The sequence below is a fragment of the Vipera berus genome (assembly GCF_964194415.1).
Source record: "Vipera berus genome assembly, chromosome: 14".
Lineage (NCBI taxonomy): Eukaryota > Metazoa > Chordata > Lepidosauria > Squamata > Viperidae > Vipera > Vipera berus.
Window position 1 is genome coordinate 8,369,098 of NC_138217.1, and position 27,424 is coordinate 8,396,521.

Here is a 27,424-nt window from a genome sequence, read left to right on the forward strand (position 1 = left end):
CTTCAACATGATGGTTTACTCCAAAGAAGGTCTGGTAACTCCTGGCTTAAGTTTCACATTCCAACCTGAAAGACCTGGTGTGTGTGTGTGTGTGTGTGTGTGTGTGTGTGTGTGTGTGTGTGTGTGTTCTGCAACCTTCTCCCCAGATGACGTCCCTCATCAACCTCCCGTTGGCATCAGACCACGACTCAAGTCTGGTTGCTATGGCTATGCCAGACCTATTTGTCTTTTAAAACCCCGCATATTTTTTAACTCTAATTTTTAATTTGTTTTAATTTTAATTTTTATTTATTCTACAGGGGCCTTTAATTTTTAATTTTTATTTTAACTTCTGTATTTATTGTACGTTATTGTTGTTAGCCGCCCTGAGTCCTTCGGGAGATAGGGCGGCATATAAGTCCCAATAATAAATAAATAAATAAATATTGGTTATCACAAGGAGCTGGGGCTTATTTTTCCAAGCTTTTGCCAAAACTCTGCTTGGCAGGCACCAGGCGGGCGTTAGCCAAAGCAACTGGAGATAACAGAGAAAATCATGTGGAAGTTTTGCTCCCTCCCCATCTCCTTTTTCCTTGTTTTAAATGCTCTCCTGTGAAATAAATGAGTTATTAGCATCTAGTGGGGGATGTAAATCATTGCTCATGCTCAGAGCCACTCCAGATGTTATCGGTAACAAACTGAAGATGAAGGGAATTTAAAGCATCTCCTTTAAATCCTCTTTGCCTTGTTTGCAGTTTCCCCCTTCCCCCAGAAAAAATAAATAAATCAGGATTTATGGGATGGGTTCCTCTTTCCAGAAAGAAAAAAAAACGACATCCCATCATTTTGGAGCTATTTCTGCAGCACTGGCAGATTCAGAAGCTACGAATCATCGTGCGATAAACCTTGGTTAGATTTTTGCAATCTTAACGGGGGAAAGAACGTGAGACTCCTTTGCCGAAATCTGCTCTCAAAGACAAATTAGGCATAAAGACGTTTTCGTGTTGTGTTGCTGCGTTTCTGGCCTGTTCTTCTTCCGGCAGCCCAGGGCAGCCTCCTTAATATGTCTCCTCCCATTTAATTCCTGCAAGAACTTCCAAGGCGATGTAATGGCATGTGGGGATGACCTTGCAAAACTGGGCCAGGCAGACAAGGGACCTGTCAGATAAGAGACTGCATAGCCCACAGCTGCGTAATGGGTGGGGGAAAGAGACTCGGAAGGGACCCGCCCTAGTCTCTTGGGATGTAAAGGAGGGGGCTGTAATGGTATGTGGGAAAAACCTTGGGAGTTGGGGAGATGAGACGCTGGCTAGGGAAGGATTAGATAATGGACAGCATAGCCTCCGCTTCATAATGGGTGGAGAAAGAGACTCAACAAGGGACCCGCCCTAGTTTCTCAGGGTGTAAAGGAGGTGGCTGTAACAGTATGTGGGAAGAGCTTGGAAGATGGGGCAGAAAAAGGACAGAAGAGAGGCTGCCAGCAGTCGGATAAGGGTCTGCTTAGCCCACAGCTGGACAATGGGTGGGGCAAGAGACTCAACCAGGGACCCTCCCTAGTGTCTCAAGCTGTATAGGAGGGGGCAATAATGGTTTGTGTCAGAATCCACTTCTATTTCATTTCTAACTATCTCAGGGACCCTCCCTAGTGTCTCAAGCTGTATAGGAGGGGGCTATAATGGTTTGTGTCAGAATCCACTTCTATTTCATTTCTAACTATCTCAGGGACCCTCCCTAGTGTCTCAAGCTGTATAGGAGGGGGCTATAATGGTTTGTGTCAGAATCCACTTCTATTTCATTTCTAACTATCTCAGGGACCCTCCCTAGTGTCTGGTTGTAATAAACCCGGGGTTCTCCCAGGCAATCGCAGTTTGGAAGAGCAAACTGAACAACTAGAAGACTTGAAACAGTAATTTGGAAAAAGGAAGGAATGTAACTCTCCGGAATCTGGTCTGCTTCTCCGGATGAAGCGTGAGGGGTGTGTGTGTGTGGAAATGATCTTGCTGCGAAGGGACTGTTATTTCCCCCACCACCACCACCACCATGGGCTTCCCACCTGGAGCTTGGCTGATCCGGAACCGGCTGAATGAACCGTGGGGTGGGGTTTGCTTCGGGACACTTTAAAAATATCAATCTGTAGAGGGGATTCCTCAGATCCTGTCCGTTATGCCTGCTATCTCCTATTTCTCAGTAAACGTTCCTGCTTGGAAAACCTTTGTCTCCAAGAGTCCTGCTTTCTTGAGATGTGGGTCGAAGTGGGTTTTGACAGTATATGGGAAAGACTTTGGGAGACTGGACAAAGAGGTCCTGCCAAGGGAACGGTCAGATAAGGGACCGCTTGCCCCACAGCTGGACAATGGGTGGGATAAGAGACTCAACAAGGGACCCTCCCTAGTTTCTCAGGCTGTAAAGGGGATGCAGGGGAGGGGGAGAGAAATGTACAGGTAGTCCTCGACTTGCAACAATTCGTTTAGTGACCTTTCAAAGTTACAACAGCACTGGGGGAAAAAAAGTGACAATGCCATTTTTCACACGGCCACTGCAGCCTCCCCCCAGGTCACGCGATCCAAACCCAGAGGCCTGGCAACTGATTTGTATTTATCCCTTTTTTTGCGACCTTCTGACAAGCCAAGTCAATGGCGAAGCCGGGTTCACTTTACAACCGTGTTGCTCACTTATCAACTGGAGTGGTTCGCTTAATGGCTGCGGCAAGAAAGGTCTTAAAATGGGGCAAAAAGTCGCTCAACAACCGCCTCGCTTAGCAAGAGAAATTTTGGGCTCAGCTGTGATCGTATGTCGAGGACCACCTGCCTATTCAAACTTGCAAGGATTCAGCCATGTAGCTTGGCAATAAAGTAGAAGACATTCTGGAATCGAAAGCAGGAAATCGATGCGGTAAATTCAGTTGCACATTGAAACCTTTTTTTAAAAAAAAAAGTCCATTCCTATTATTTCAGCTTTTGTAGCCAACAAAATTAGGCTATTCTCTCGTTCTCTCGGCAGTAGACAAATACCCCTCTTGGCTGCAACCACGCGGGAAAGTTTGGCTGCCCCTTTAGACTGTGACTCAAGCCAAGTTTAGTTATGACACTTCCTTTCCCAGGAAAAGTTTCCATTCTTGACCGCTCCAGTTTTGAAGTTTTAAAGAAGCAACTATGCAACTTATTTCATTTCCCCAAAAATGTGGATCCCACAGAGTTCTGGCTCATTGATGTGTCTAGACTGGGAAGCCAGTTTGTAAAAGTTTGCTTTGGAAAAGAGGGTTTCTTTCTGTTAAAAAAACAGGCCACTTCGGGAAGCAAAGGAAGGTTAAATGGCTTCTTCAAGAATGCTTCCGCCCATCATCCGTTTGAAATAGACTGCCAGCCAATCGCCAACAGCTTCCTGGGTGGAACTATAAGTGGGAGGAGCTTGCATTCCCACATTTTAATTTTCTATTCTCACAGGGTAAAAAACAAACAAACCTGTGCCCATGTTGGTTGAAGCCAACAGTCTTCCAATCGAAAGCCGAAAGTCCATCTTGGCTTGTTGATGTCAAATTCACCTATCATTTTTGGACATAAACAATGGATATTTCAGGATATATTTAGTTTGGTTTCTCCTTGGAAACCACTTCTAGACTTTGTGCTCTAGGGAGGAAAAAAAAATGAAATCTTGACTCTGGGATTTGCTGATTAGATTAATTTGTGGTTACAGAAAAGCTAGGATTTACCAAGTATGTAAAAGTAAAAAGTTGAGGCTGTAATTTTATTTTTTATTCTCCTGAGCTGAAAAATTTTAGAAGTCAATGCTTTTTTTCTTCTTCTCTTTATCCTATACTTCTCCTCCTTTTTCTTTCTTTCCTTTCTCTTTTTCTTTTCTTTCTCTCTTTCTTTCTCCTTTCGCTTTTCTCCGCTATATTTTTATTTGTGATTTATATTTTGATCTTAATGAAAAAAAAAGACATGACAATGGATGTTTCTTAGTTCTGGTCAGCATGCTGGGTCCGTCCACAATTGTGGTGTGTGTATAATATATGGCTTGGCACTGAGGCTAAGTCAGCAAACTATGTTAAAATGCAACATGGTTAAGAGCAACGTATAAACACAATTACTAGTTCCAGGGAATCCTGTTCTTCTGGTCCTGAATTATTTTGAAAATTACAGGATCATTAAAAAAAAAAAGGGATTAATCCTTTGAACGAACTAGAATCACTGGAAGAAAATCTAAGCTTTCTACTTCCAACAATTACAGTACTTTTGAAGTGGTGGAAAATGCTTTACATCAATGTTACGTTCTCCCAACCACAAAAATAGTTTGGGTTGGTATTTACTTCAAACAAGGAAAGGAAAAAAGCAAGGAAGGAAAAAAAAATCAACAAACTTCCTTCAATGTGGAAACAGTTACAAAGCCCAGTGGTAGAACACAAGCCACATGGCTTGAGGTTTTACATTTGAACAGGTCAGCAAAGCACATCCGGTCGGTGCTCAAAAAAAAATGACCATTTAAACAGCATCTAACATCTTTCGAGTCTGTATTTTTCATTTCCACCTTCTGAAGAAAAAAACACAAGAAATTTCCTTCCCTGGAAACAGAACCAATCTTCAGGCTGGGTTCCTTCTTACCAGCGGCAGATCGAAGGAGCTCTGCAGAATTTCACGGAATATTGAAAGTTGGGAGTTTTATCGGAATTGAGAATTGTGTCTTTCTGGCAAGCACAACATTCTCCATCTTGCTCTGCTTCTAGAACCCAGACGTTATCTAGCTCCCTCAACCACTCCTCGTACGGCTTAGCCTCCAGACCTTTATCACTCTCTGTTGCTCTTCTCTGGACTCTTCCTAAGGTCTCGGCATCTTTTCTGTACCCTGTACAATCACGTATTTTGATGCGGATTCCCAGCAGCGCAACTCTTCGCCTGCTGTGCAAAGAGATGACGAGACCTCTGATCCCACCCAGCAGGGCAGAGGTCCCCAACCTTTTGGGCATCACCAGGGACTGGTTCCGTGGAGAGAACTTTTTCCACGGACTGGAGGGTGCATGGTTGTGTGTTGTCTGCATCCCGCGGAAGGGGCTTTGCTTGTTTGCGTGGACCGGTTGCTGGCACAACCGGTTGCTGGGACCCCTGCAGCAGGGTATTGTTAGGCCAGCCTCAACCTCCCTTGCTGACCGCTGTCGCTCTCTCTCTCTTTCGTCTCTGCATCAACTCCAAAAAAAGAAATTAAAAAAAAGCCTTTGTGTGTTTGGGAAGCTCGAGAATGTAAAAGCCATGCTTACCGTCAAAGATTTAGGATACGTCCTCCTTACTCGTCCGCAGGTTTGATCCTCATCTGGGCTTGCATGTGGGCGATCATCTCCTGCATACGACGCAACTGGATGGGGAGGGGGGAGAGAAAAAGAGGGGAAATGCAGTGAGCCCAGTTAAACCCACCCCTCGAATTTTAGCTACCTTACCAAGCAGGCCTCTTGCGACTACCTACCTAGCGGCGCAACCAGCAACCTTATTTTTATGACAAAAACCCTTTGCAAGCAGGGACCACCTGATCAACAAACAGCAATAGCACTTAAGACGTATATACCGCTTCATACTGCCTCACAGCAGCGGTCTCCAACTTTGCCACCTTGGAGGCCTGGACTGGCATGCGTGGGGGGGTGTGAGTGGCAGGCAAACATGCACGAGCACACAGCTCCATTGGTGCGAGCGGTAGGCACGCGCACCTTCCGCTCGAGTAGAGTGGAGCTTCGCACACACACAGCCCAGTTTCAAATAAACCACAGCCTGGTAATGGGCCACAGCCACAGCCTTACAGCGCTCTCTGGGCGGTTTACAGAGTCGGCCTCTTGCCCCCCAAACAATCTGGGTCCTCATTTTACCGACTTCGGAAGGATGGAAGGCTGAGTTAACCTTGAGCCGGTCAGGATCGAACTGCTGACAGTGGGCAGAGTCAGCCTGCAATACTGCATTCTAACCACTGTGCACTATGGAAGGAAGGAAGGAAGGAAGGAAGGAAGGAAGGAAGGAAGGAAGGAAGGAAGGAAGGAAGGAAGGAAGGAAGGAAGGAAGGAAGGAAGGAAGGAAGGAAGGAAAAAAGGTAGAGCACTAGCACTTAGACTTATATACCGCTTCACAGAGCTTTTACAAGCCCTCTTCAAGCGGTTTATACAGTCAGCCTCTTGCCCCCCAACAAACTTGGTCCTCATTTTACCGACCTCAGAAGGATGGAAGGCTGAGTCAACCTTGAGCCATAGTGGCACGGTGGTTACAATGTGGTCTTAATTATTTAATTGAATTAATCTCAAATTAATTCTTTGTCGGTCAATTTAAATTTCACCCACAAATCCCAAGAACTTCCATTCAGAAAACCACCGATCACAGGGGAAGACATTCCCACGATGCTGTTGACAGGCTATTTGGTATTCCAGGTATGTTTTAACTAGCCACTAAACTGGAGGCACGTGGCCAAAACACACAAGCCACTGCAAACTGCTTGCAATTATTACTGCCTTCCATTCTCCCGTGGGAATAATTTCCTCCCGTGGGACTTCTCTGGGTATTGCAGAAGCTACATTCTTCAAGTATGACCCACTGCTAGCTCCATGCTATTTATGGAGAGCAATTTTTTCTTTTTTTCCATCCATTCTGGCATTTACGGTAAACCGAACAAGGAAAGACGAGAAGAATTTTTTAATAAAAATAACCGCGGCAGGAAAGGGGGGGGGACGAAGAATTCCACCAAGAGCCTGTCTGTATGACTATGAAAACATTAAAAAAAAAATCTAACTAGTGGCTTCGTAAATGTGAATTTATCCAAGGATGAACAGTAATTTCAGTGCAGATTAAACAGCTCTGTTCTTTTTTCCTGCTTCACTTCCTGGATTATTCATGATTGTCCGTGCTATCTTCTCCAAATTCCTGCCTTATCTACATATTTAAGAGGCCCAGGAATTTAGCAGCCATCAAATCTGTACAACACCCTGCCCTCTTGTGGCTTTATAACTCTTGCATAATTCTGGTTTTAGGTTTCTGGATTTATTTATTTTTTTAATCGAACCAAATGCAACGAAAGCCAAATTATCAGAGGTGACACCTTAAGGAACAAAAATACAGGTAACCCTCGATTTACCACAGTTCGTTTAGTGACCTCTCAAAGTTACAAGAGCACGGAAAAAAAAGAGACTTAGGACCGTTTTTTCCACAGTTAAGATCACGGTGGCCTCTCCGTGGTCACGTGAGCCGAACTCAGATGCTCGGCAACTGACTCGTACTTACGACGGTCGCAGCGTCCTGGGTCACGTGATCCCCTCTTGCGACCTGCTGACAAGCCACGTCAATGGGGAAGCCAGATTCACTTAACAACCGCGTGGCTCATTTCACAACTGCAGGGTTGCAGCCAATATCGGCCTAAGCCGGTGCCGAGTGCTAAAGTGCAAATGACTTTTTCAACTGTTCGCCCTGTGTTTCTTTTTCAGAGCACCGGTTAATTTTCCCCTCTGGATATTCGAACACAGAAGGCTATCCGAAGGAAATAATGCCGAGTTAAAGGAGGAGAATGAATCTTTTTTACGTTTGGGAGATCAGATAAAAAACGGTGGGCTTTTGAGACCTGAAGGACTCGAACCATGCTTTTTGTTTCTGAAGAACCAGTTCCTGATTCAAGGCGTCTTTTTTCGTTTTTTGTTTTAAAGGCAGCCATATTATATTTGGAAGAAGGGATAAATATGTAAAGGCAGCACAGGAAACAAAATCCAACAGAAACAAAACTAAATAGAATGCCCGTTAAGTAACACGCCTGTTTGGCAGCTGAAACAAAACATGGAAAAGATTCGCGGTGTCTCAAAAGTCAAGGATTTTTATCGTCTGATTAAAATGCAGAATGACTATTGAGCAAAAGTTGATATCTTGATCACACGCAGAGAGAGAGACACACACACTCAGAGGTTAATTCCAAACACTGTTATTGCTCAGAATATATATATATATATATATATATATATATATATATATATATATATATATATATATATATATATATATATATATATATATATATATATATATAACATAAAAGGGAAATTGATGTTTGTGCTCCCGACAAAGTCCAAGGAATGTAAACCCATTTCCTGTGTCTTTTTAGTCCTGCTTTTCCATTACCCTCGAACGTTACAATACTGCTTTTAGAGAACAGGCAGTTTCTTAGCTAAGCGGAAGGATAAACTAGCTTGCAAGATGGCTACGACACTAGAAAATACCGAAGGACATTCTTGAAGAATGGAATCGGAAAAGAGTAGCCACAATTATCAACAACTGTCAGTAGCGATGTCTGCCTCTATGGATAGATTCTGTCCCAAAGATGTTACTGAAGGATGGTCAGTGCTTTTTTTGTAAAAGAAAAAGGTGCCGGAACTCACACATGTCATACAACCCGCCTTGCCTACCCTTACAAAGTTCCATCCAAAAAAGGTGCCGGAACTCCGTTCTGAGCGTTCTATGACAAAAAAAGCCCTGAGGATGGTGGAACAAATTTTATTTGACAAGGTAGAGATGGTATTAAAAATGGATTTACATCGGACAGGCCAAGAGGATGGCTTAGAAAAAGGAGGTTTCACTGGATCTGCAACAGAAACCAGCTCAGGTTCTCACATGTAAAAAGGGAAACACGCATGAGAAACCAAGAAATTGATCTGGGTAATTTCCCCTCCCCTACTGGACTTACAAAAGAACTCTGCAGTTCTTCAATAAAATTCCAAATAAATAGATAGATAGATAGATAGATAGATAGATAGATAGATAGATAGATAGATAGATAGATAGATAGATAGAGATACCGGTATAGAACAAATTCAATCACTAGGTTTGGAGACCATCTTCCGCCCCTTTACTGGTTGTTGTTGTTTGGCTTGGCTCTTTAGCCATGGTTAAATGCGCATCCTTTAAAAGACTTATCATTGTTGGTTAACGCCAACTAAATTTGAACACAACGGATACCCCCGGCCGGCTCGGCTTTTCGGTCCTTACCTCAGCCTCCTTCTGCTGAAGGATCCTGTCCTTGTCCATAACTTCTTCTTCCGCAGGCCTGTTTGACCACAAAAATAAAAGATAAAAGAACAGGTATCATTTCATCCGGACACACACACACACACACCTTTCTGTACATGCTCTAGTCTAGATGTATCAAAAGAGAAGCAGAGGAACAGGCTTGTCACTAGTTAGGTGCAATGTAAAAAAAAATCAACTATGCAGATTAAGATATCAATGAGGTAAATTGATGTTTGAAAATGACTTGTAAGTATGCATTTCCCCCCCAGAATTCTTGGTAAAGCAAGGTGGTAAGATTAAAAATAGAAGAGGGGAAGAGAATTAGATGAATAGTCTGATTTTGCACACTATTTAAAGACACCCCTGTGAACAGGCTGAGTTGCAAAAAAACAACAACCCAAAAAACCAGGTTACGCAAGGATACATCTGTCAGTTTTCAAAGGGTCAGGAAATTCTTTAGTGTTTGGGCTGTCAAAAGCTGAAGCACTCACGCCTCTGAAAATAGCCTGCTCTATGACAGCTTTCTTTATGTATATGTCGTGGTGTCTGTTCTCACATGCAGGACAAATCTCCTACTAAATGGCATTTCACATCCCTCCTAGCTGGAATCTCTATCTCTGGGGAGCATCTGCAACCACCATCCTTATTTTTTTTGCTGAATCTATATACCGTAGTTAAAAGGTTTTTAAAAGGTAAAAAAGTTTCCCCTGTCCAGTCATTTTTGCCTCTAGGGGGCAGTGCTTATCTGTTTCTTGGCTGAGGGAGACAGCATTGTCCGAAGACCCTTCCCTTCCCTTCACGGGGCCGGCATGATTGTAGGTTGAGGCACATAGACTAGACTAGACTAGACTGGTAGGGTAGGGTAGAATAATAGAATAAGGAATAGAATAGAATAGAATAGAATAGAATAGAATAGAATAGAATAGAATAGAATAGAATAGAATAGAATAGAATAGGGAATGGAATGGAATGGAATGGAATAGAATAGAATAGAATAGAATAGAATAGAATAGAATAGAATAGAATAGAATAGAATAGAATAGAATAGAATAGAATAGAATAGAAGCAGAATAGAATAGAATAGAATAGAATTAGAGCAGAATAGAATTAGAGCAGAATAGAATAGAATAGAATAGAATAGAATAGAATAGAATAGAATAGAATAGAATAGAATAGAATAGAATAGAATAGAATAGAATAGAATAGAATAGAATAGAATAGAATAGAATAGAATGTAGAGTAAGAATAGAATGTACAGTAAGAATAGAATAGTTGGAAGAGACCTTGAAGGTCTTCTAGTCCAGCCCCCTGCTCAAGCAGGAGGACCTATACCATTTCAGACAGGTGATTCTCCAGTCTCTTAAAAACCTCCAGTGATGGAGCAGCCACCATTTCTGGAGGCAAGCAGTGCCACTGGTTAATTGTCCTCACTGTCAAGAAGTTTCTCCTTAATTCCAGGTTGCTTCTCTCTTTGGTCAGTTTCCATCCATTGTTTCTCATCCTGCCCTTTGGTGCTTTGGAGAATAACGTGACCTCCCCCCTCTTCTTTGTGGCAGCCCCCTCAGATACTGGAACACTGTTATCCTGTCTCCCCTATTTCTTCTTTTGCAGTTTGCCCAATAACAAAGGGGAGTGGTAACGTTAGGAAACTTTATAAGGGAGACTTGAAGCTGCAGCCAACGTAGGAAAGCCACGAGACACAAAGAACTTACTTGCCAGTCCTCTTTAGTCTCTCCGACCGGAAGTTTTCATAGTGCAAATCCTGGGTTACCTCTTGGAGATCTTGCATGTGTGTCCTGAAAGAAGAAACACAATTAGGGGCTAATCAGAAGGGACATTAAATCAATGGTATGTCTTCCATTTGGGTTGCTTAAAAAGCCTCTGCAGCCAAGATGACTTTTAGCAAGAAACAGGACAAAATCTTCAAGTGTAGCGTGAAAATTGTCCAGTAGGGGGAACGCTTGGCCTGGAAGTTATTCTTTCCAAAGATGCAAAATAACTGGGTTTTAAATTTACTCTTGGGACTTGAATTTAATTTAATTGTTTTAATCAATTTTAATTTTTTGTATTTCATGGTTTTAACTGCCCTGTAAACCGCCCTGAGTCCTACAGGAATAGGGCGGTGTACAAATTCAATAAAATAAATAAAAAGAAATAAATAAAATGGAATTAAGGATAAACAGCCAGGAATTGATCACTCTGTCTCTCCGTGTCTATCTGTCTGTCTCCCTATCTATCTATCTATCTATCTATCTATCTATCTATCCATCCATCCATTCATAAGAGCCTTGGTGGAGCAGTGGGCTAATGCCTCCTTAAAGTAACACCAGCTGCCTGCAATTAGTGCAGGTTCGAGTCCCACCAGGCTCAAGGTTGACTCAGCCTTCCATCCTTCCCAGGTAGGTAAAATGAGGACCCAGATTGTTGGGGGCAATTAAGCTGACTTTGTAATAATGCCGCTTGGGGTGTGTGTGAAAGCCCTCATAAGCAGGCATATACATAGAATGAAGGCTACTGCTAAGCTTGTAAGCCGCCCTGAGTCTTCGGAGAAGGGCGGGATATAAATGGGATTAAAATAAAATAAAATAAATAAATATGTATCCATATCTATCAGTCTATTTTTTTCTTTTCTTTTTCTTTATAGCCTTCTATTTATCCATCCATTATTTATATCTGTCTGTCTGTTGGTCAATCTATCTGTCGGTCTATCTATCTGCCTATCTATCTGTATGTCTATGTGTCCATCCATCTATATCTATCTGTCAGTCTATCTATCGGTATGTCCATCCATCCATCCATCCATATTTATATCTGTCAGTCGGTCAGTCAGTCTATCTGTCGGTCTATCTATCTGTCTATCAGTATGTCCATCCATCCATCTATATCTATCAGTCTATCCATTTTTTTCTTTTTCTTTATAGCCATCTATTTATCCATCCATTATCTATATCTGTCTGTCTGTCTGTTGGTCAGTCTATCTGTATGTCTATGTGTCCGTCCATCCATCCATCCATCCATATCTATATCTATCTGTCAGTCTATCTATCTATCGGTATGTCCATCCATCCATCCATCCATCCATCCATCCATCCATCCATCCATCTATCTATCTATCTATCTATCTATCTATCTATCTATCTATCTATCTATCTATCTATCTATCTGTCTATCAGTATGTCCATCCATCCATCCATATCAATCTATCCATTTTTTTTCTTTTTCTTTATAGCCATCTATTTATCCATCTGTTGTGATTCAGGGTCAGCCTGTGGGTTCGGCAGTTGGGTCAGACGACTCAGAGGAGGAGGGTGTTGGAGAGGTTGCTGAGGGGGTTGGAGAGCTCGCTGATGAGAGCCCTCAGCCAGGCCCCTCCCACATGGTCACGACGCAGACCCAGCTGTGTGAGCCTGACAGCATGGATGAAGATGACCCACAGCTGGCCCTGTTCAAGGACGCCCGACGCAGGAGGCAGTCAATCAGGAGTAAACCAAGGAAGGCAATGGGGCACCTCGGAAGGAGGCAGAGAGAAGCCACGCCCTGAACTGTATAAAAGGGGAATGCGTGGGAGGGCTGGTTTGCTGAAGGCAACCGCTTGAATCCATCCATCCATCCATCCATCCATCCATCCATCCATCCATCTAATCTCTCTCTTATCTCAGTGATATCTGTGAGATTTTTGCTAGCTGACACCATTCACAAGGCTCGACTGCAAACAGAGGCCAAATCAGGCACGGTACTTACACCAGCATAGTGCGTAGCTTGAGGAAATCGTTGTGCTCGGGGTTTTCCACTTCCACCACCCCCCAGGGGTAGAGGCGACCTCGGATCTTTTTTCCCTTCACTTCAATTAGCTGGTTGGACCCGATCACAGCAAAAGGAACACTGGCCTGGAGGAGTCAATGGGAGGAAGAACGCCTTGTCATCCGCCATATCGGAAAGCTGAGAGACCGTTGGTTGTCCCACTGATGTATTATTCTCGTAGCGTTCCTTGGTCTTCGTTTATTTTATTCTTCTGTTATTTTACTTCTGTTCCGTTTACGTTCATTTTCTTCCTTTGTATTACAGGTAGTCCTCAACTTAACAAACATTCCTTAAGTGCAGGGGTGTCGGACTCGCGACGTCACATGACATGCCGCGACGCATCTCAACTTTTTTTTCCCAATGCCGGCAATAGGGCAGGCATGGTTTCGTCGTGACGCCTCCAGCCCACGGGGCCGGCAGTTTGACACCCCCCGATTCAGTGGCTGTTCAAAGTTACAATGGCAGGGGGAAAAGGGACCTATGGCCATTTTACATCCTTACGACCATTGCAGCATCCCCATGGTCATGTGATCAAAATTCAGATAGCACTAGCAATCGCCCTTAGACTTATATACCGCTTCATGGTGCTTTACAGCTCTCTCTAAGCGGTTTACAGGGTCAGCCTCTTGCCCCCAACAATCCTGATCCTCCTTTTACCGACCTCGGAAGGATGGAAGGCTGAGTCAGACGCTCAGCAACTGACTCGTATTTATGATGCTTGCAGTGTCCCAGTGGCAAGAAAGGTCATAAAATGGGGCAAAATTCACCTAACCACTGCCCTGCTTAGCGCAGAAATGTTGGTCTCAATTGTGACCGTAAGTTGAGGACTACCTATATTAGAATAGCCCCATGACGAGATAGGCAGCAAACAACATTTAACAAATAAATAATAAAAATAAATATACGGGCTGAAAGCCGACAGATTTGGAAGACTTTGTTGCACAGGTCAAAAACCACAGCTCATATTCCTGCATGGAGTCCCTAAAAGAACCATCTCAGATGGGGGAGGGGGTGCAGTTCACTGCAAAATGTTAAAGAGAGTTCATTCATCAACAGGATCATCCCGAGGACTCAGTTCTGGATTTCATCCGTGTACAAACGGATGGACTACATAAGACGTTGGGGGTTTGGCTGGGAAAAGTACTGTTTCAAGTCTTCTAGTTGTTCAGTTTGCTCTTCCAAACTGCGATTGCCTGGGACACAGGTCTGCAACCTGCGGCTCTTTCAGCTGTCTCCTGCGGCTCCCAGTCCTCTGCCATGTGCAGTCCAAAAAAAAGGGACTAAAAAGTTCAACCTATCAATTCAAATATGCAGGGTAGGTGCATATCTTGCCTTGGCTCCACTCTTCCGTCAAACCCTGTTCTGCACATGCGTGCATGTACGTGCATGCACACACATTTTTTGCGCCTCCCAGTTTTTCCTTTTGTGAGGGAACCGGTTCCGAGTGGCTCGTTCACTGTTTCAGGTTGCTGACCCCTGGCCTGGGAGAACCCCGGGTTTATTACAACCAGTGGCTAACCCTAGACTACCATGAGAAAAAATAGCCAAAGCTCACTTTGTTTTGGGAACCGTCTGCTTCCTCTCTGCACCTGTTCTGGTGTCCTTGAAGAGGTTTCAGGCTCTCACGGACTCCAGTGGAATCATAGAAGTTTCGTTACCCCATCTAACCCACTTGAAAGTAAAATACACACCTTACTCTAAAGGCAAGTTGAAATGCAAAGGTGTGAAGCTGCCCAGCTTTCAACCTTAACACCCATGATTTGACCCCGGAAACAGCAAAACAGCTCCTCCTTCAGAAATGCCATTATTTTGGCTTAAAAGCATGCAGGAATGCACAGTCTTGAGATGCTGATTGTAGAAAGAATCCAAGGGCACAATACTGAACTACTCATTCATTTAGCAAACTTTTGAACTTACTATGGCACTGGGGGGGGAGGGAAAAAGGGGGATTTACGACTGGTCCTCTTCAATTTTGCGCGGTGTTCCAAATTCGAACGGTCGTTGAGTACTATCTCTAATGACATGGTGGCCTCAGCTTACCTTCAGGACCCTTGTCTGTTCTTTGAACTCTTCATCCTCATCGGAATCAGCATCAGGCAGTTGGTAAATCCGGATGCCATGCTCAGATATTTCATCCAACACCTACGAAAGAAAAAAAGAAAGAAAGAAAGAAAGAAAGAAAGAAAGAAAGAAAGAAAGAAAGAAAGAAAGAAAGAAAGAAAGAAAGAAAGAAAGAAAAGAAAGGAAGGAAGGAAGGAAGGAAAGAAAGAATTTAGACAAAGATTCTAGACAAAGCACTTAGAATAGGAAAAGATGACAATTTACTAAAATTGTTTAGTTGTTCTATGAAAGTGAAAATCATTTCTTTATTACGTTTCTTTTTCTTTAATACATATTTTCCTTTTATTTTCTGCACTTTCTACTTTTTATTCTTTTGTAAGGCTGGGCTCCGTTGCGCTTTTTAAGTCAAGGAGTGCCTGCAGGTTAATGTTGATGTCGTTATTTCGATTTATTATAATTGCCAAAGGATTCTGAAAGGCCTTACAAGATCAAAATACACAATCAGAACAGTTAAGAACAATACCCAAGGCGTTAAAAAAAATTGCCGTATGGTTTTGGTTGATCAATGCTTTCTAAGCTTATTATCTTATTAAGCAGGGACTCCGTGCACCCTTCCTGGTTTACTTAAACCGTGGCTCCCAGCATAGTTAATTTAAAATACAATTTCTAGTTAAAGTCAAACCACAAGACCTTCTTAATTTCCCATCACTGTATGGTGCCCAGAGTCATTTGCCCGGTTTCGTAACAAGACGTATCCCCTTCTCCAAATGGGATCACTGTCTCCACTCAAGCTCTACCGATTCTCTTAGAGAAAAAAAAAACATAACTCTCCGCAAAATAATAATATTAACAAAACTCCCAAAGATGCACAGGACAGAACATCCAGACCTAATCCATCCAAACACAAAGGCACACGCATTTTGCAAATCTGCCAGGCTATTTTTCCAAAGGCGGGGACTTAAAAGAATTAGCAAAGTCACAGTAGCTTTAATAATAGGTTGCCGGAGAGCAAAAACCCCTCCCAGGAACAGCCCAGCATGAGAGGATTGGCCAACATGGGCTAGTTTGCTGTTTGTCAATGATGGAGAATAAGAAAGCCCATTTTCTCCGGGCAAAGATCTTGGTGATAAACTGTAAAAACAAAACAATGGCGGGAAAACCAGCAAAGGGTGCCTGAATAATATATCTCAGCTGTTCAGCCAAGTGCTTTCCTGAAAGGAAAAAAGAAAAAAAAAAGAAAGGAAGAATTGCAAGGAAAACAAACTGCATTTCATACTCCCAACAATAAAACTGCGTTTTGTTTCTTCAGACAGCAGTTTATGGGCCCCTGGAGGCTCCGTGCATCTTAAAGATTAGACTTCCCGGGGGGGGGGGAAAGAGAGAGAAAAAACGTCAAAATGTAAAGTTTCCTTTCCCGCAGAGTCATTCTTTTTCTTTTTCTTTTTTGAACTTCCTCGAAAAATCAGCACTGTGTGGCTCGTGAATCGGGCACACATCGATTCCCACTTGAGAGGCTCAATTTTATTTTATTTTATTTTATTTTATTTTATTTTATTTTATTTTATTTTTTTATTTTATTTTATTTTATTTTATTTTATTTTTTTTATTTTATTTTATTTTATTTTATTTTATTTTATTATTTTATTATTTTATTTTATTTTAATTTATTTTATTATTTTATTTTATTTTATTTTATTTTATTTTATTTTATTTTATTTTAAAAAGGAAGAAAAAAAGAAGATTCAGTTCCACTAAGTCAAAACAGGAATTCCTTTTCAGGATGGGTTTCCTTAACAGAAAGACCCACCATTCAGGTTTCTGCTTATTCAAATAAATTTTTAAAAACCAGAAAGGGAGGGGGGGAAAAACCCACCCTAATCCTTACTTTAGATTGATTGCCAAATGGCAGAAACATCTTAAAAAAACAACAACCCCAAACCTTCGAAGCTGTGCCAAGAAAGGCAAATTTTCATCCCCTGCTTTGATTAGAGATTTTGCACTAAAGAGATGTTTGCAGGAAGAAAAATATACAGTAGCTGAAATTTCAAAGCTTTGGATCAACATGAATCGTTTGCCTTATAAAGCCAGTCTTGTTAGGGGAAATTTTTTTTTTTTAAAAAAAGACTGATTCAAATGGACCAAAACTCAAAACAATGGGCTAGAGATGTTTATTTGCCCTTTGGCTGCTCTATATGAAGGCCAGGACTTTTGTTAAACTATCCGTGGACATTTAATGTAAAAATAAGCACCGAAGATTTACAAGCTGGTAACGCCAAGGATAAAGAAGGTGAAACAACTAAGCACAGCCAGCTGTCTGAAATGGCATAGGGTCTCCCGCTGGAGCAGGGGGTTGGACTAGAAGACCTCCAAGGTCCCTTCCAGCTCTATTCTGATTGAAACTGTGGTTTTCTGGAGGCTAAGGAGGTTGAATAAGGAGTTTTAAAACTCTTCGTTTCTTTAAAATGTAAAGAAGACTTCATTCAATATTTCTCAACCTTAGCAACTTGACGTTGTGCAGACTTCAAGTCCCAGAATTCCCCAGCCAGCATGCTTCAAGATGGGTGGGCTTCAATTCCCAGATTTCCCCAGAAAAAATCGACACATTACCCTTCTCTTTAGTCGTTCCCTTTCCTTCAAAGTTAAAGTATCCGCCTTGGCTATGACAGGAACTATATTCACTTTTCCATGAAGTGCCTTCATGAATTCCACATCCAAAGGTTTTAGTCTGGAAAAATCATAAAAAAAAGTTTTTTAAAAAAATATACAACAACAACAACAAAAAACGCATGCTGCTTTCAACTAACATCAAGCCAGCATCTATTTAGGCATTGTCCAAAATGCCACACTGCCTGGATCACAAAGATTTAGGAAACCTAATTGGTCATCTTTGGGCCAGGAAGACCCATGGCTCCACGCTCAGGTGTAGAAATTCACTTGGGGGATCCTAACCTCTGGCTTTCAATCCATCCTAACTTGCGGGGTAGTCTCTCCATGGGCAACACGAGTGGAGTTCCCACTTCTGAACATCCTTTAAACTCTCAAAGGAAAAGTCAAGATGCAAGTACATGGTTTTAATAAAATGTTTACCAATAGAATATTTGTGGCTAATATTTGTGTTGGGTCCTGGGTGCTCTCTGAGCTGGGTGGTTTTCTTGCAGACGTTTCATGACCCAACTAGGTAACATCATCAGGGCTAGAAGGGAGTGGGGTTTGTGGAGAGGAGGAGAAAGAGGAGGAGGAGGAGAACTGTGGGGTCCTTGATGCTCTCCGAGCTGGTTGATTTTCTTGCAGACGTTTCATGACCCAACTAGGTAACATCATCAGGGCTAGAAGGGAGTGGGGGGAGGAGGAGGAGGAGGAGGAGAACTGTAGGGTCCTTGGCACTCTCTGACCCCCCCTTTTTTGTGATGCCCCCATACTCTTATTTTGCCTTTTGCTACTTGTTGGTAGCAAAGTTTCTGATCATCCTGAACTGGAAAACCAGTAAAAAAAACTACAGTCTCAAAACCATTTTAATCTTGTTTAAAAGAAGACAAAAAGCCAACTCTTAGCCCCAAGTTCAGACAAAAAATAGTTCTAACCCACTCTGCTCACTCGACCCTACAGCCGTGAAAATCTCCCCTCGGATTCAAACAGTATTTTAACCCAGTGGAAACTGCATCTAAACCCTAAACTTCCAATGCAAAGGGATCCCGCAAAATTTAAAACTCCTCCTGCACAAACACATGCCTCAGGAAGAACTCAGGAAAGTTTCCGTTTTGTTGAAAAATCAACTGTCAATGTTTGCGGCATTAAGGCTTTTTAGACAAACAATGCCTGCATTTTGTGTGAACTGTCTCATTTATCGGAACCACGACATCAACCTTCTTTAAGCCTGTGCTGCATAAAGTGGTTTAATTTCCCGTATTAAGGAGTAGTAAAAGGTAACGCTTCCCCCCGCACATGCGTGCTAGTCGTTTCCGACTCTAGGGGCCGGTGCTCATCTCCATTTCAAAGCCAAAGAGCCAGCGTTTGTCCGAGGACGTCTCCGTGGTCCTGTGGCCGGCATGACTAGACGCCAAAGGTGCACGGAACGCTGTGACCTTCCCACCGCAGTGGTCCCTATTTTTCTACTTGCATTTTTACGTGCTTTCGAACTGCTAGGTGGGCAGAAGCTGGGACGAGTAACAGGCGCTCACTCTGTTACGCGGCACTCGGGATTCGACCCGCCAAACTGCCGACCATCTGATCGACAAACTCAGCGTCCTAACCCACTGAGCCAATTCCTGCTTGGCGTACAGTTTCATATACCCCTGGGAAGTTTCTGCATAAACCATTTCTGAAATGGAGGCGAAACACAAGATGAAAATAATAATAATAAGAAGAATAAGAATAAGAATAATCCAAAAATGATTTTAATTCAATTGGCTAATATGAAAAGTGGAGATTAAAACCGCCTTGCAGACAGTTATTCAGCGAGGCTTATATCCTGGGACATTAAAAAAAAAACAACCCTTAACACTTACCCATGTCCAAAAGGGGAAATGAAATAAAAGCAGCAATGGACTCGGTTGTCTACAATATGGCGTCTATTCAAGCCGCTCTCGTCATGAAGGTATCTTTCAAATTGATTGTCGATATAATGGATGATGGTTTTGAAACTGGGTCAAGAAGAGAAGAAGCAATTTTTAGAATGAGACAGGGATTTGGGGGGGGGGGAGATTGTTCCTTTCTTATCGTTGCATGTTTTCCTGGCATAAGGCAATCCTCAAGTTGCAACCGTAACCGTGTCCACAATTAGTCATAAGTTATGATGTCCACAAAGCACGTCATCACATGGCTGCCTCCCATTTTACGATGGTGGCTGTTCAGCTAACGAATCTGTTGTTCATTACGGGTGTTGGGTGTTTTTTTTTTGCCAACGGCACTGAAGAAAAGTGACTTGTCACCATTTTTCACACTTACGACCCTTACAGCCTCCCCGCGGTCACGTGATCAAAATTCAGATGCTTGGCAACTCATTCATATGACGGTTGCAGTGTCCCGGGGAGATCACGTGATCCCCTTTTGCGATCTTCTGACAAGCAAGGTTATTGAAATAAGAGATGATAAGAATTGGCCGGCTGGAGAACTGGAGGGGAAGCCTGCATTTCAAACTAATTGGAGAACGTGATTTATGACTGTGAATTAGAGGAGGGAATTGTGCTTTGATGCTATGTGCTCAGGGGAGGGGAATTCAGATTTGGGCTTTGACTCTGTACGTGCTGAAGTTAAAAAGGTCAAGGTTCCCCCGCACATGCGTGCTAGTCGTTTCCAACTCTAGGGGCCGGTGCTCATCTCCGTTTCAAAGCCGAAGAGCCAGCGCTTGTCCGAGGACGTCTCCGTGGTCATGTGGCCGGCATGACTAGACGCCAAAGGCACACGGAGAGCTGTTACCTTCCCACCGTACTGGTCCCTATTTTTCTACTTGCATTTTTATGTCCTTTCGAACTGCTAGGTTGGCAGAAGCTGGGACGAGTAACAGGCGCTCACTCTGTTACGCAGCACTCGGGATTCGACCCGCCAAACTGCTGACCTTCTGATCGACAAGCTCAGCGTCCTAACCCACTGAGCCACCGCGTCCCTTTCGTGCTGAATTTATGCTACTCAAATAAAGATTCTTTAAGGTAAACAATGCCTTGAAGTTCTTTCGGAACCAGGACACAAAGTCTGTGAGGAAGCCAGATTCACTTAACAACCGTGTTACTAACCTAACAACTGCAGTGATTCACTTAACACCTGTGGCGAGACGGGTCGTAAAGTGGGGCAAAATTCACTTAACTGTCTCACTTAAGAACAGAAATTTTGGGATCGTGCTCGTAAGTCCAGGACTCCCTGAACATGTGTCCAGAGATAATGTTGCAGGATCCAATCAGCGTCAGTCATTGGGACCAGAGGTTTATTTTCCCAAGCTTTTGGACTCTCTACATCAGAGGTCCCCAATCTTTTGGGCACCAAAGACCGGTTCCATGGAGAGAGGTTTTTCCACAGACCGAAGAGTGTGTGTTTTCGTCTGCTGCCTGCATCCCATGGATGGGGCTTTGCTTGTTTGTGCGGACCGGTTGCTGGCATGCCATGGCCCGGTACCGGTCCACGGACCAGGGGTTGGAGACCCCTGCACTACACATTCCAAGAAGAGAGAAATTCCCTGAGACTGGGCTCCAGCTTAGTCTGAAAGCTCGGAGACCAAACCTTTGGTCCTGGTGACTGACTCGGATTGGATCCTACCTCATCCTTAATGCCGTGAGAAGGTGAGGGATAGAAAAGAAACGCCGCCTTCCTATTGGTTGGGGAGAGAAAGGAAGTCTCCAACTGACAGGGAATTATGATTATTATTTTTAAAAAGAATATTGTTTCTGCAATCCTTTGAATTCTCTGCAGCAAGTTCAACCCCATGATGTAGCAACGGGCCGTGGAACGCCTTGTGCTCCCACCCAGGCGAAAGAAAGAAAGAAAGAAAGAAAGAAAGAAAGAAAGAAAGAAAGAAAGAAAGAAAGAAAGAAAGAAAGAAAGAAAGAAAGAAAGAAAGAGAAAAGCAGAACTCAGATCCGCAGAACTTCGAGAAATCTTTCCAAAGAATAAACACAAGCATCAGAATACAATCAACAGGAAATTCTTCTGACAACACCGTGGCCGAGGTCCAGCCATTCAGAGATTCTCAGGAAAGGGTAAGCGAGATTTACTGGCAATGAGAAGGTGACGACGTAAGGATTGGGGATGGGCAGAGTGGAGGATGGCCCAAGGAAGGCCAGATATTGGTCAATTGTCTTGGAAAGGAGAGCAGAACGCACCAATTTTGGCTGTTGATGGCATCTCCGTAGCCCGGAGTGTCCACAACGGTCAGACGCAGCTTGACCCCTCGCTCTTCAATTTCAACAGTCGAAGCTTCGATTTGAACTGTCCTTTCTATCTTTTCTACCGGAGAGAGATAGGAAATATTAAACCGCAAAGTCCAGCTGCCTTTTGAAAAAGCAGGTTAGGCCCCAAAGTACAGCTGCCTTTTGGGGGACAGAATTCCACAGTCTGCATAGCTCTTTGTTAGAATTATGGGGTTTCTAAAAGGCCACACACACCTAGGAGTAGCCAAGGTTGGGAAACCTGGTTGGAAAGGCCACCAAAAGGGACTGGGGACCTCATCAAGGTTGAGGATTGGCCATTTTGGTTTAAAGTAGGGGTCTTCAAACTTGGCCCTTTTATGACTTGCGGACTTCAACTCCCAGAATTCCTGAGCCAGCATGGGGGAACTATGGCCCCTTCATGACTTGTGGACTTCAATTCCTAGAATTCCTCAGCCAGCGTGCCTGGCTCAGGAATTCTGGGAGTTGAAGTCCGCAAGTCATCAAAGGGCCAAGTTTGAAGGCCCCTGGCTTAAAAGGAAGGACGGTGAAATTGGAATCCAATTAAATTGAGAAGGGTGTTTCTCAAGCTCGGCAATTTTAAGAAGTGAGGCCTTCAACTCCCAGAATTCCCCAGCCACGTACTTCTGGGAGATGAAGCCCAGACGTCTTTAAAATTGCCGAGACTGAGAAACGCCGATTTAGGGGGGGGGAACGAAAAAGCACCAAATTACCTCCAGCTCCAGGGATATAACGTTCAGGATACAAATCCGTCAGGAATAAACTGTTAATTAAAGTGGATTTTCCCAAACCCGATTCTCCTGTAAAAAAAAAAAAAGGGATATTTCATCACTGGGATAATCTTTCCGCCGTTCCATGTAAACAGCAAACGGCCAATTTTCTTTTCTTCCTTGGTTGATAAGACAGCACCATCAAAAGGTCTTATTAAATGAGTCTTTTCAAAATAACCTAGAGAAGCAGGTCTGTGCCTAGCGTTTGGATTTTAAATCTGGTCAGCTGACTTCCAGGAAGTACAGGCGGTCCTCAACTTACGGCCAAGGATGAGACCAAAATCTGTGTTGCTAAGCGAGACATTTGTGAAATGAGTTTTGACCCATTTTTACAATCTTTCTTGCCGGTGAATCACGGCGGTCGTTAATAACACGGCTGTTAAGTCAATCTGACTTCCCCACTGATTTTGTCAGAAAAGCGCAAGAGATGATAATGTCTTTTTTAAAAAAAATGTATTGTAAAACTTTTCAATAAAAAAAAAGATAATGTGACCCCGGGACACTGCAACCGTCATAAATGTGAGTCAGTTGCCAAGGGTCTGAATTTTGATGGTGTGATCACGGGGAGGGGCTGCAAAGGCGGTTAAGTGTGAAAAACGTTTGTAAGTCGCTTTTTTTCAGTGAAGTTGTAACTTCGAACGGTCGCTAAATGAACTGTTCTATTTTTTTTTTAATTTTAATTCCATTTATATCCCGCCCTTCTCCGAAGAGTCAGGGCAGCTTACAAGCTTAGCAGTAGCCTTCATTCTATGTATATGCCTGCTTGTTAGGGCTTTCACACAAACCCCAAGCGGCATTATTACAAAGTCAGCTTAATTGCCCCCAACAATCTGGGTCCTCATTTTACCGACCTCGGAAGGATGGAAGGCTGAGTCAACCTTGAGCCTGGTGGGACTCGAACCTGCACTAATTGCAGGCAGCTGGTGTTACCTAAGGAGCCATTAGCCCACTGCTCCACCAAGGCTCTATAATTGTAATTGTACCCCAATTATTTCAATCACGTTAACGCTGCTGATCCTTGTTTTATAACATTTTGAGTGGCAGCCTAAGGTAACTTGCTTCTGAGGAAAAGCGAGGTCAGGACCGTACCAGCCAATCCCTCTTCTGAATCTTTCCCTTCCTAAATCCTGTGCCAAAAACACGACTGCGAACTCAGTGGCTTCTTTTGTCACATTGACGTTTCGATGCATTGCTTTTGACCTGAAAGGTTTTGAGTCATTTCTCTAAAACAGGAAGGAATGAGCAAAACTAATAATCTCCCTTCTTGGCACAGAAGCTGACATCTCCTTTGGACGTCCTGGTCCAACTGACTCAGAGGCGACCCTTTTCATAGAAGAAGCCTCTGCGCCATCTGAAAAGCAGAAGCTGTCGAGAATCTAAAGCCTGCTGGAAAACAGCCCAAACAGAAAAGAACCGCGCCATCTTCTTCCTCTGACTGAGAATTCTCTCTCTTCTTTTCTCTAGATAATAAAGGAAAAGCCAACATCTGCACGTACGGCGATCTGCTTTCCTTTTATTCCGCTAACAATCGTCTTAAAGGTAAAGGTAAAGGTTCCCCCGCACACGCGTGCTAGTCGTTTCCGACTCTAGGGGCCGGTGCTCATCTCCGTTTCAAAGCCGAAGAGCCAGCGCTTGTCCGAGGACGTCTCCGTGGTCATGTGGCCGGCATGACTAGATGCCAAAGGCGCACGGAACGCTGTTACCTTCCCACTGCAGTGGTCCCTATTTTTCTACTTGCATTTTTACGTGCTTTCGAACTGCTAGGTTGGCAGAAGCCGGGACGAGTAACAGGCGCTCACTCTGTTACGCGGCACTCGGGATTCGACCTGCCAAACTGCCGACCTTCCGATCGACAAGCTCAGCGTCCTAACCCACTGAGCCACCGTGTCCCAATCGTCTTGCGGGGAGGTAAATTTCATCCTGGATGCTGAGGATCGTCTTAAAAGTCCCCAAGGGATTTAATCCAGGGTCCAAGTCCACAACTGCTACACCGCACTGCTTCTCCGATAGTTGCTTTGCGCCTTATTCTATTTAGTGACTCGATTCCAGGTATTTGCAGAGCGCTTTTATCCAAACCTTCAGGTGGCTTACATTGGTGAAAGCAAGAAAGAAAAGCCCTAGAAACCAACATTATAAATAATATTGGGAAAGTATAAAATTGATCATCTTCATCACACCCCACTAAAACGAAGCATCCACAACGACGATGACGACAACAACAACAATAATAATAATAATAAAAAAGTTGGAAGGGACCTTAGAGGTCATCTAGTCCAACCCCCTGCTCAGGCAGGAAACCCTATACCATTTCAGATGGGGCACCCTATGCTCCAGTGGACTATTAATGCTAGCCACAGTGTGCATCAATTCAAGGTTCAGTCCCAAATTTCCACCGCTAAGCCCAACAGCTGTTGAGGGAGCTCAGCCCCATTTTACAACCTTACCACCGTTGTTAAGTGAATCAGCGCACTTGTTAAGTGAGTAACCCAGTTGTTAAGCGAAATCCTTGACTTTGTTCGTCAGAAGGTCACAAAAGGGGATCCGGTGACCCCCGGGATGTTGCAACCGTCATTAAGTACATGTCAGTTGCCAAGCATCCATATTTTGATCACATGATCACAGGGATGCTGTAACAGTCATAAGTAATTTTTTACAGTGGCGTCGTGACTTTGAACGGTCATGAAATGAATGGTGATTAAATCAAGGACTACCTGTATTTTATTATTATTATTTTTTTGCAAGATGCTAATTTTAAGATCGAGCTTCCGCTTCTACCCTCGATGGCCGTACGCAGCATAGCAAGAAATCCATGCTCCAAAACGTACCACGTTAGTTCACATTCAGCCATCAAAAAATCCTTAAGCTAGATTCCATCCTTAAGAATTGACGCGCACGAGAAGGCCGACAATATATTTGAAAGTTACACTGCCCCAGTTTTAACCGTTGAGGACGTGTACTATCGATATGGAAAAACCAAATCCACCTACCGACAACCATGAGGGTGAATTCAAACCCCTTCTTCACCGACTTCCGGTGAACTTGGTTAGGGAGATTGGCAAAGCCCACGTATCCAGCCGAGTCGGAAAACTGGAATATGAGAAAGCCACCAATGAAAGCAGCGAACTGGAGGCGGAATTTATGAAAACACACCCAGGTTGGCAAGTTGTAAGCTGGAAACCAGGATCTTAAAAGTGAAACATGCAAGGAACTTAAGGAGAACAAAAAATAAAATAAAATAAAATAAAATAAAATAAACCAACCCATCAGACGAGTGTTCCTTGGCCTTGCTGACTTTAAGATGTGTGGATTTCAATATAGGTGGCTGGGGGATTCTGGGAATTGAAGTCCACCCATCTTAAGAGTCGCCAAGGTTGAGAAACATTGCTATAGACCTAGTTGTAACCGTAATACTATGATTCCTGTTTCCTTTCTCTGGGCTTATATGCAAGTGGAAGAGGGCGACGAACGTGGTTTAAGAGAAAATCTCGGCAAGAATTACACAGAGTCTCTATGTTTTCTCACTGCGAGAAAACACGGAGTTAGTTTTACTTCCTTTCTTTACAACTTCTTGAGAATCTGAAGCAACAAAGGGATATTTGAAAAAAGCATTTAGTTTTGCCCTGTAGGGAGATCTCAGCTTTCTACTTATTTTTTTATTTTTTATTTATTTTAATTCCATTTATATCCCGCCCTTCTCCGAAGACTCAGGGCGGCTTACAAGCTTAGCAGTAGCCTTCATTCTATGTATATGCCTGCTTATTAGGGCTTTCACACACACCCCAAGCGGCATTATTACAAAGTCAGCTTAATTGCCCCCCAACAATCTGGGTCCTCATTTTACCTACCTCGGAAGGATGGAAGGCTGAGTCAACCTTGAGCCTGGTGGGATGCGAACCTACACTAATTGCAGGCAGCTGGTGTTACTTAAGGAGGCATTAGCCCACTGCTCCACCAAGGCTCTTAACCCTCTTAACTTAACCCCAAACCAGGTTAAATATCAAACTGGGTTGACTGCATAACAACCATCATTCATAGCATACTGCTGTTTTACCCATTCATTCCCAGATAACAGTGAAGAAAACCTTTTGTTAACTATCCTTTGCTTGAAAATTGATGCTGAAAAGTTAGGTTTAAAGTTTTGAGCTGTGAGAGGGGGCAAACCAGGACATTCAGTCAATTTTATACTAAAGATTCCTGTCTCCTTTTGATCTGCCATTGTTATCCACTGTTTTCTGCAATGGATTCGGCAATCGGCAGAGAATTTTCTATTCTTCCCCCTTCGGTCTGTTGAACAGAAAGTTGAACGAATAAAGCTGGATTATTTCAAGTTATTAAAGTGGGTTATTTATTTAAACAACAATAGTTCTCTAAAATTCCTTCCAGCTGTTCTTTCTCTACTGCCTCGCCCCAAAGTGATGGCAAAACACAGCCTTTAAACCCTAGAACCCAAAATAAAACATTGAAAGCTAAGAATTGTTTTGATGGGCTATGTCCCAAGTTCTAACTCACCTTTACTTTTTCTCCAGACTGAGACATGTTCCTGCACACCAAATTTCTAAAACCTGGGGGGGAAAAATGCAAAACATTTACGCACTAAATCCGAAACCGATTAATCAATCTTTCCATTTATGAGGCTGGAATCCAGAGACACAAACATATTCACGTGTACTGAATGTGTATTTTACTGAACTCAAATAAAAGTGAAGTGTAAAAAAGAATGCTATGTCACATGGAATGCATCATTAAATGACTAATATTTAAGTTTTTCATCCTAATCCACCCAAGAGGATGCATTCCAATGAATTGGTCATGTTTGTGTTTAGTAACAAGGAAGTACAAATTGAATATTCTTTGGCAATTCATAAAGGGTACCTACACACTTAATGTGAATTACTTCATCCATTTGGGCAATCCTATGCAGAGAATC

General features: G+C 43.1%; 1 protein-coding gene across 6 annotated transcripts in view; it reads right to left on the reverse strand.

Annotated features, from left to right (window-relative positions):
* Nucleotides 1-27,424, reverse strand: part of LOC308674509 (septin-2) — a 43,054-nt gene that overhangs the window by 4,507 nt on the left and 11,123 nt on the right. For 3 of the 6 annotated variants that reach the window (XR_014027902.1, XR_014027903.1, XM_081339036.1), the window contains exons 1-10: nt 25,485-26,984; nt 22,441-22,527; nt 21,662-21,785; nt 19,358-19,492; nt 17,460-17,577; nt 14,832-14,933; nt 12,732-12,877; nt 10,703-10,786; nt 8,970-9,027; nt 5,231-5,325 (exon numbers count right to left, since the gene is read on the reverse strand). Coding sequence is in view for 3 of the 6 variants with exons in the window: in XM_081339036.1 (XP_081195162.1) it covers nt 5,257-5,325; nt 8,970-9,027; nt 10,703-10,786; nt 12,732-12,877; nt 14,832-14,933; nt 17,460-17,577; nt 19,358-19,492; nt 21,662-21,785; nt 22,441-22,527; nt 25,485-25,761 (1,200 nt within the window). In the remaining 3 variants the exon portion in view is untranslated. Of the gene's footprint in view, nt 1-2,482; nt 3,521-5,230; nt 5,326-8,969; nt 9,028-10,702; nt 10,787-12,731; nt 12,878-14,831; nt 14,934-17,459; nt 17,578-19,357; nt 19,493-21,661; nt 21,786-22,440; nt 22,528-25,484; nt 26,985-27,006; nt 27,060-27,424 lie in introns of those variants that run through there. The other 3 variants (XR_014027904.1, XM_081339038.1, XM_081339037.1) reach the window with 3 other exon arrangements.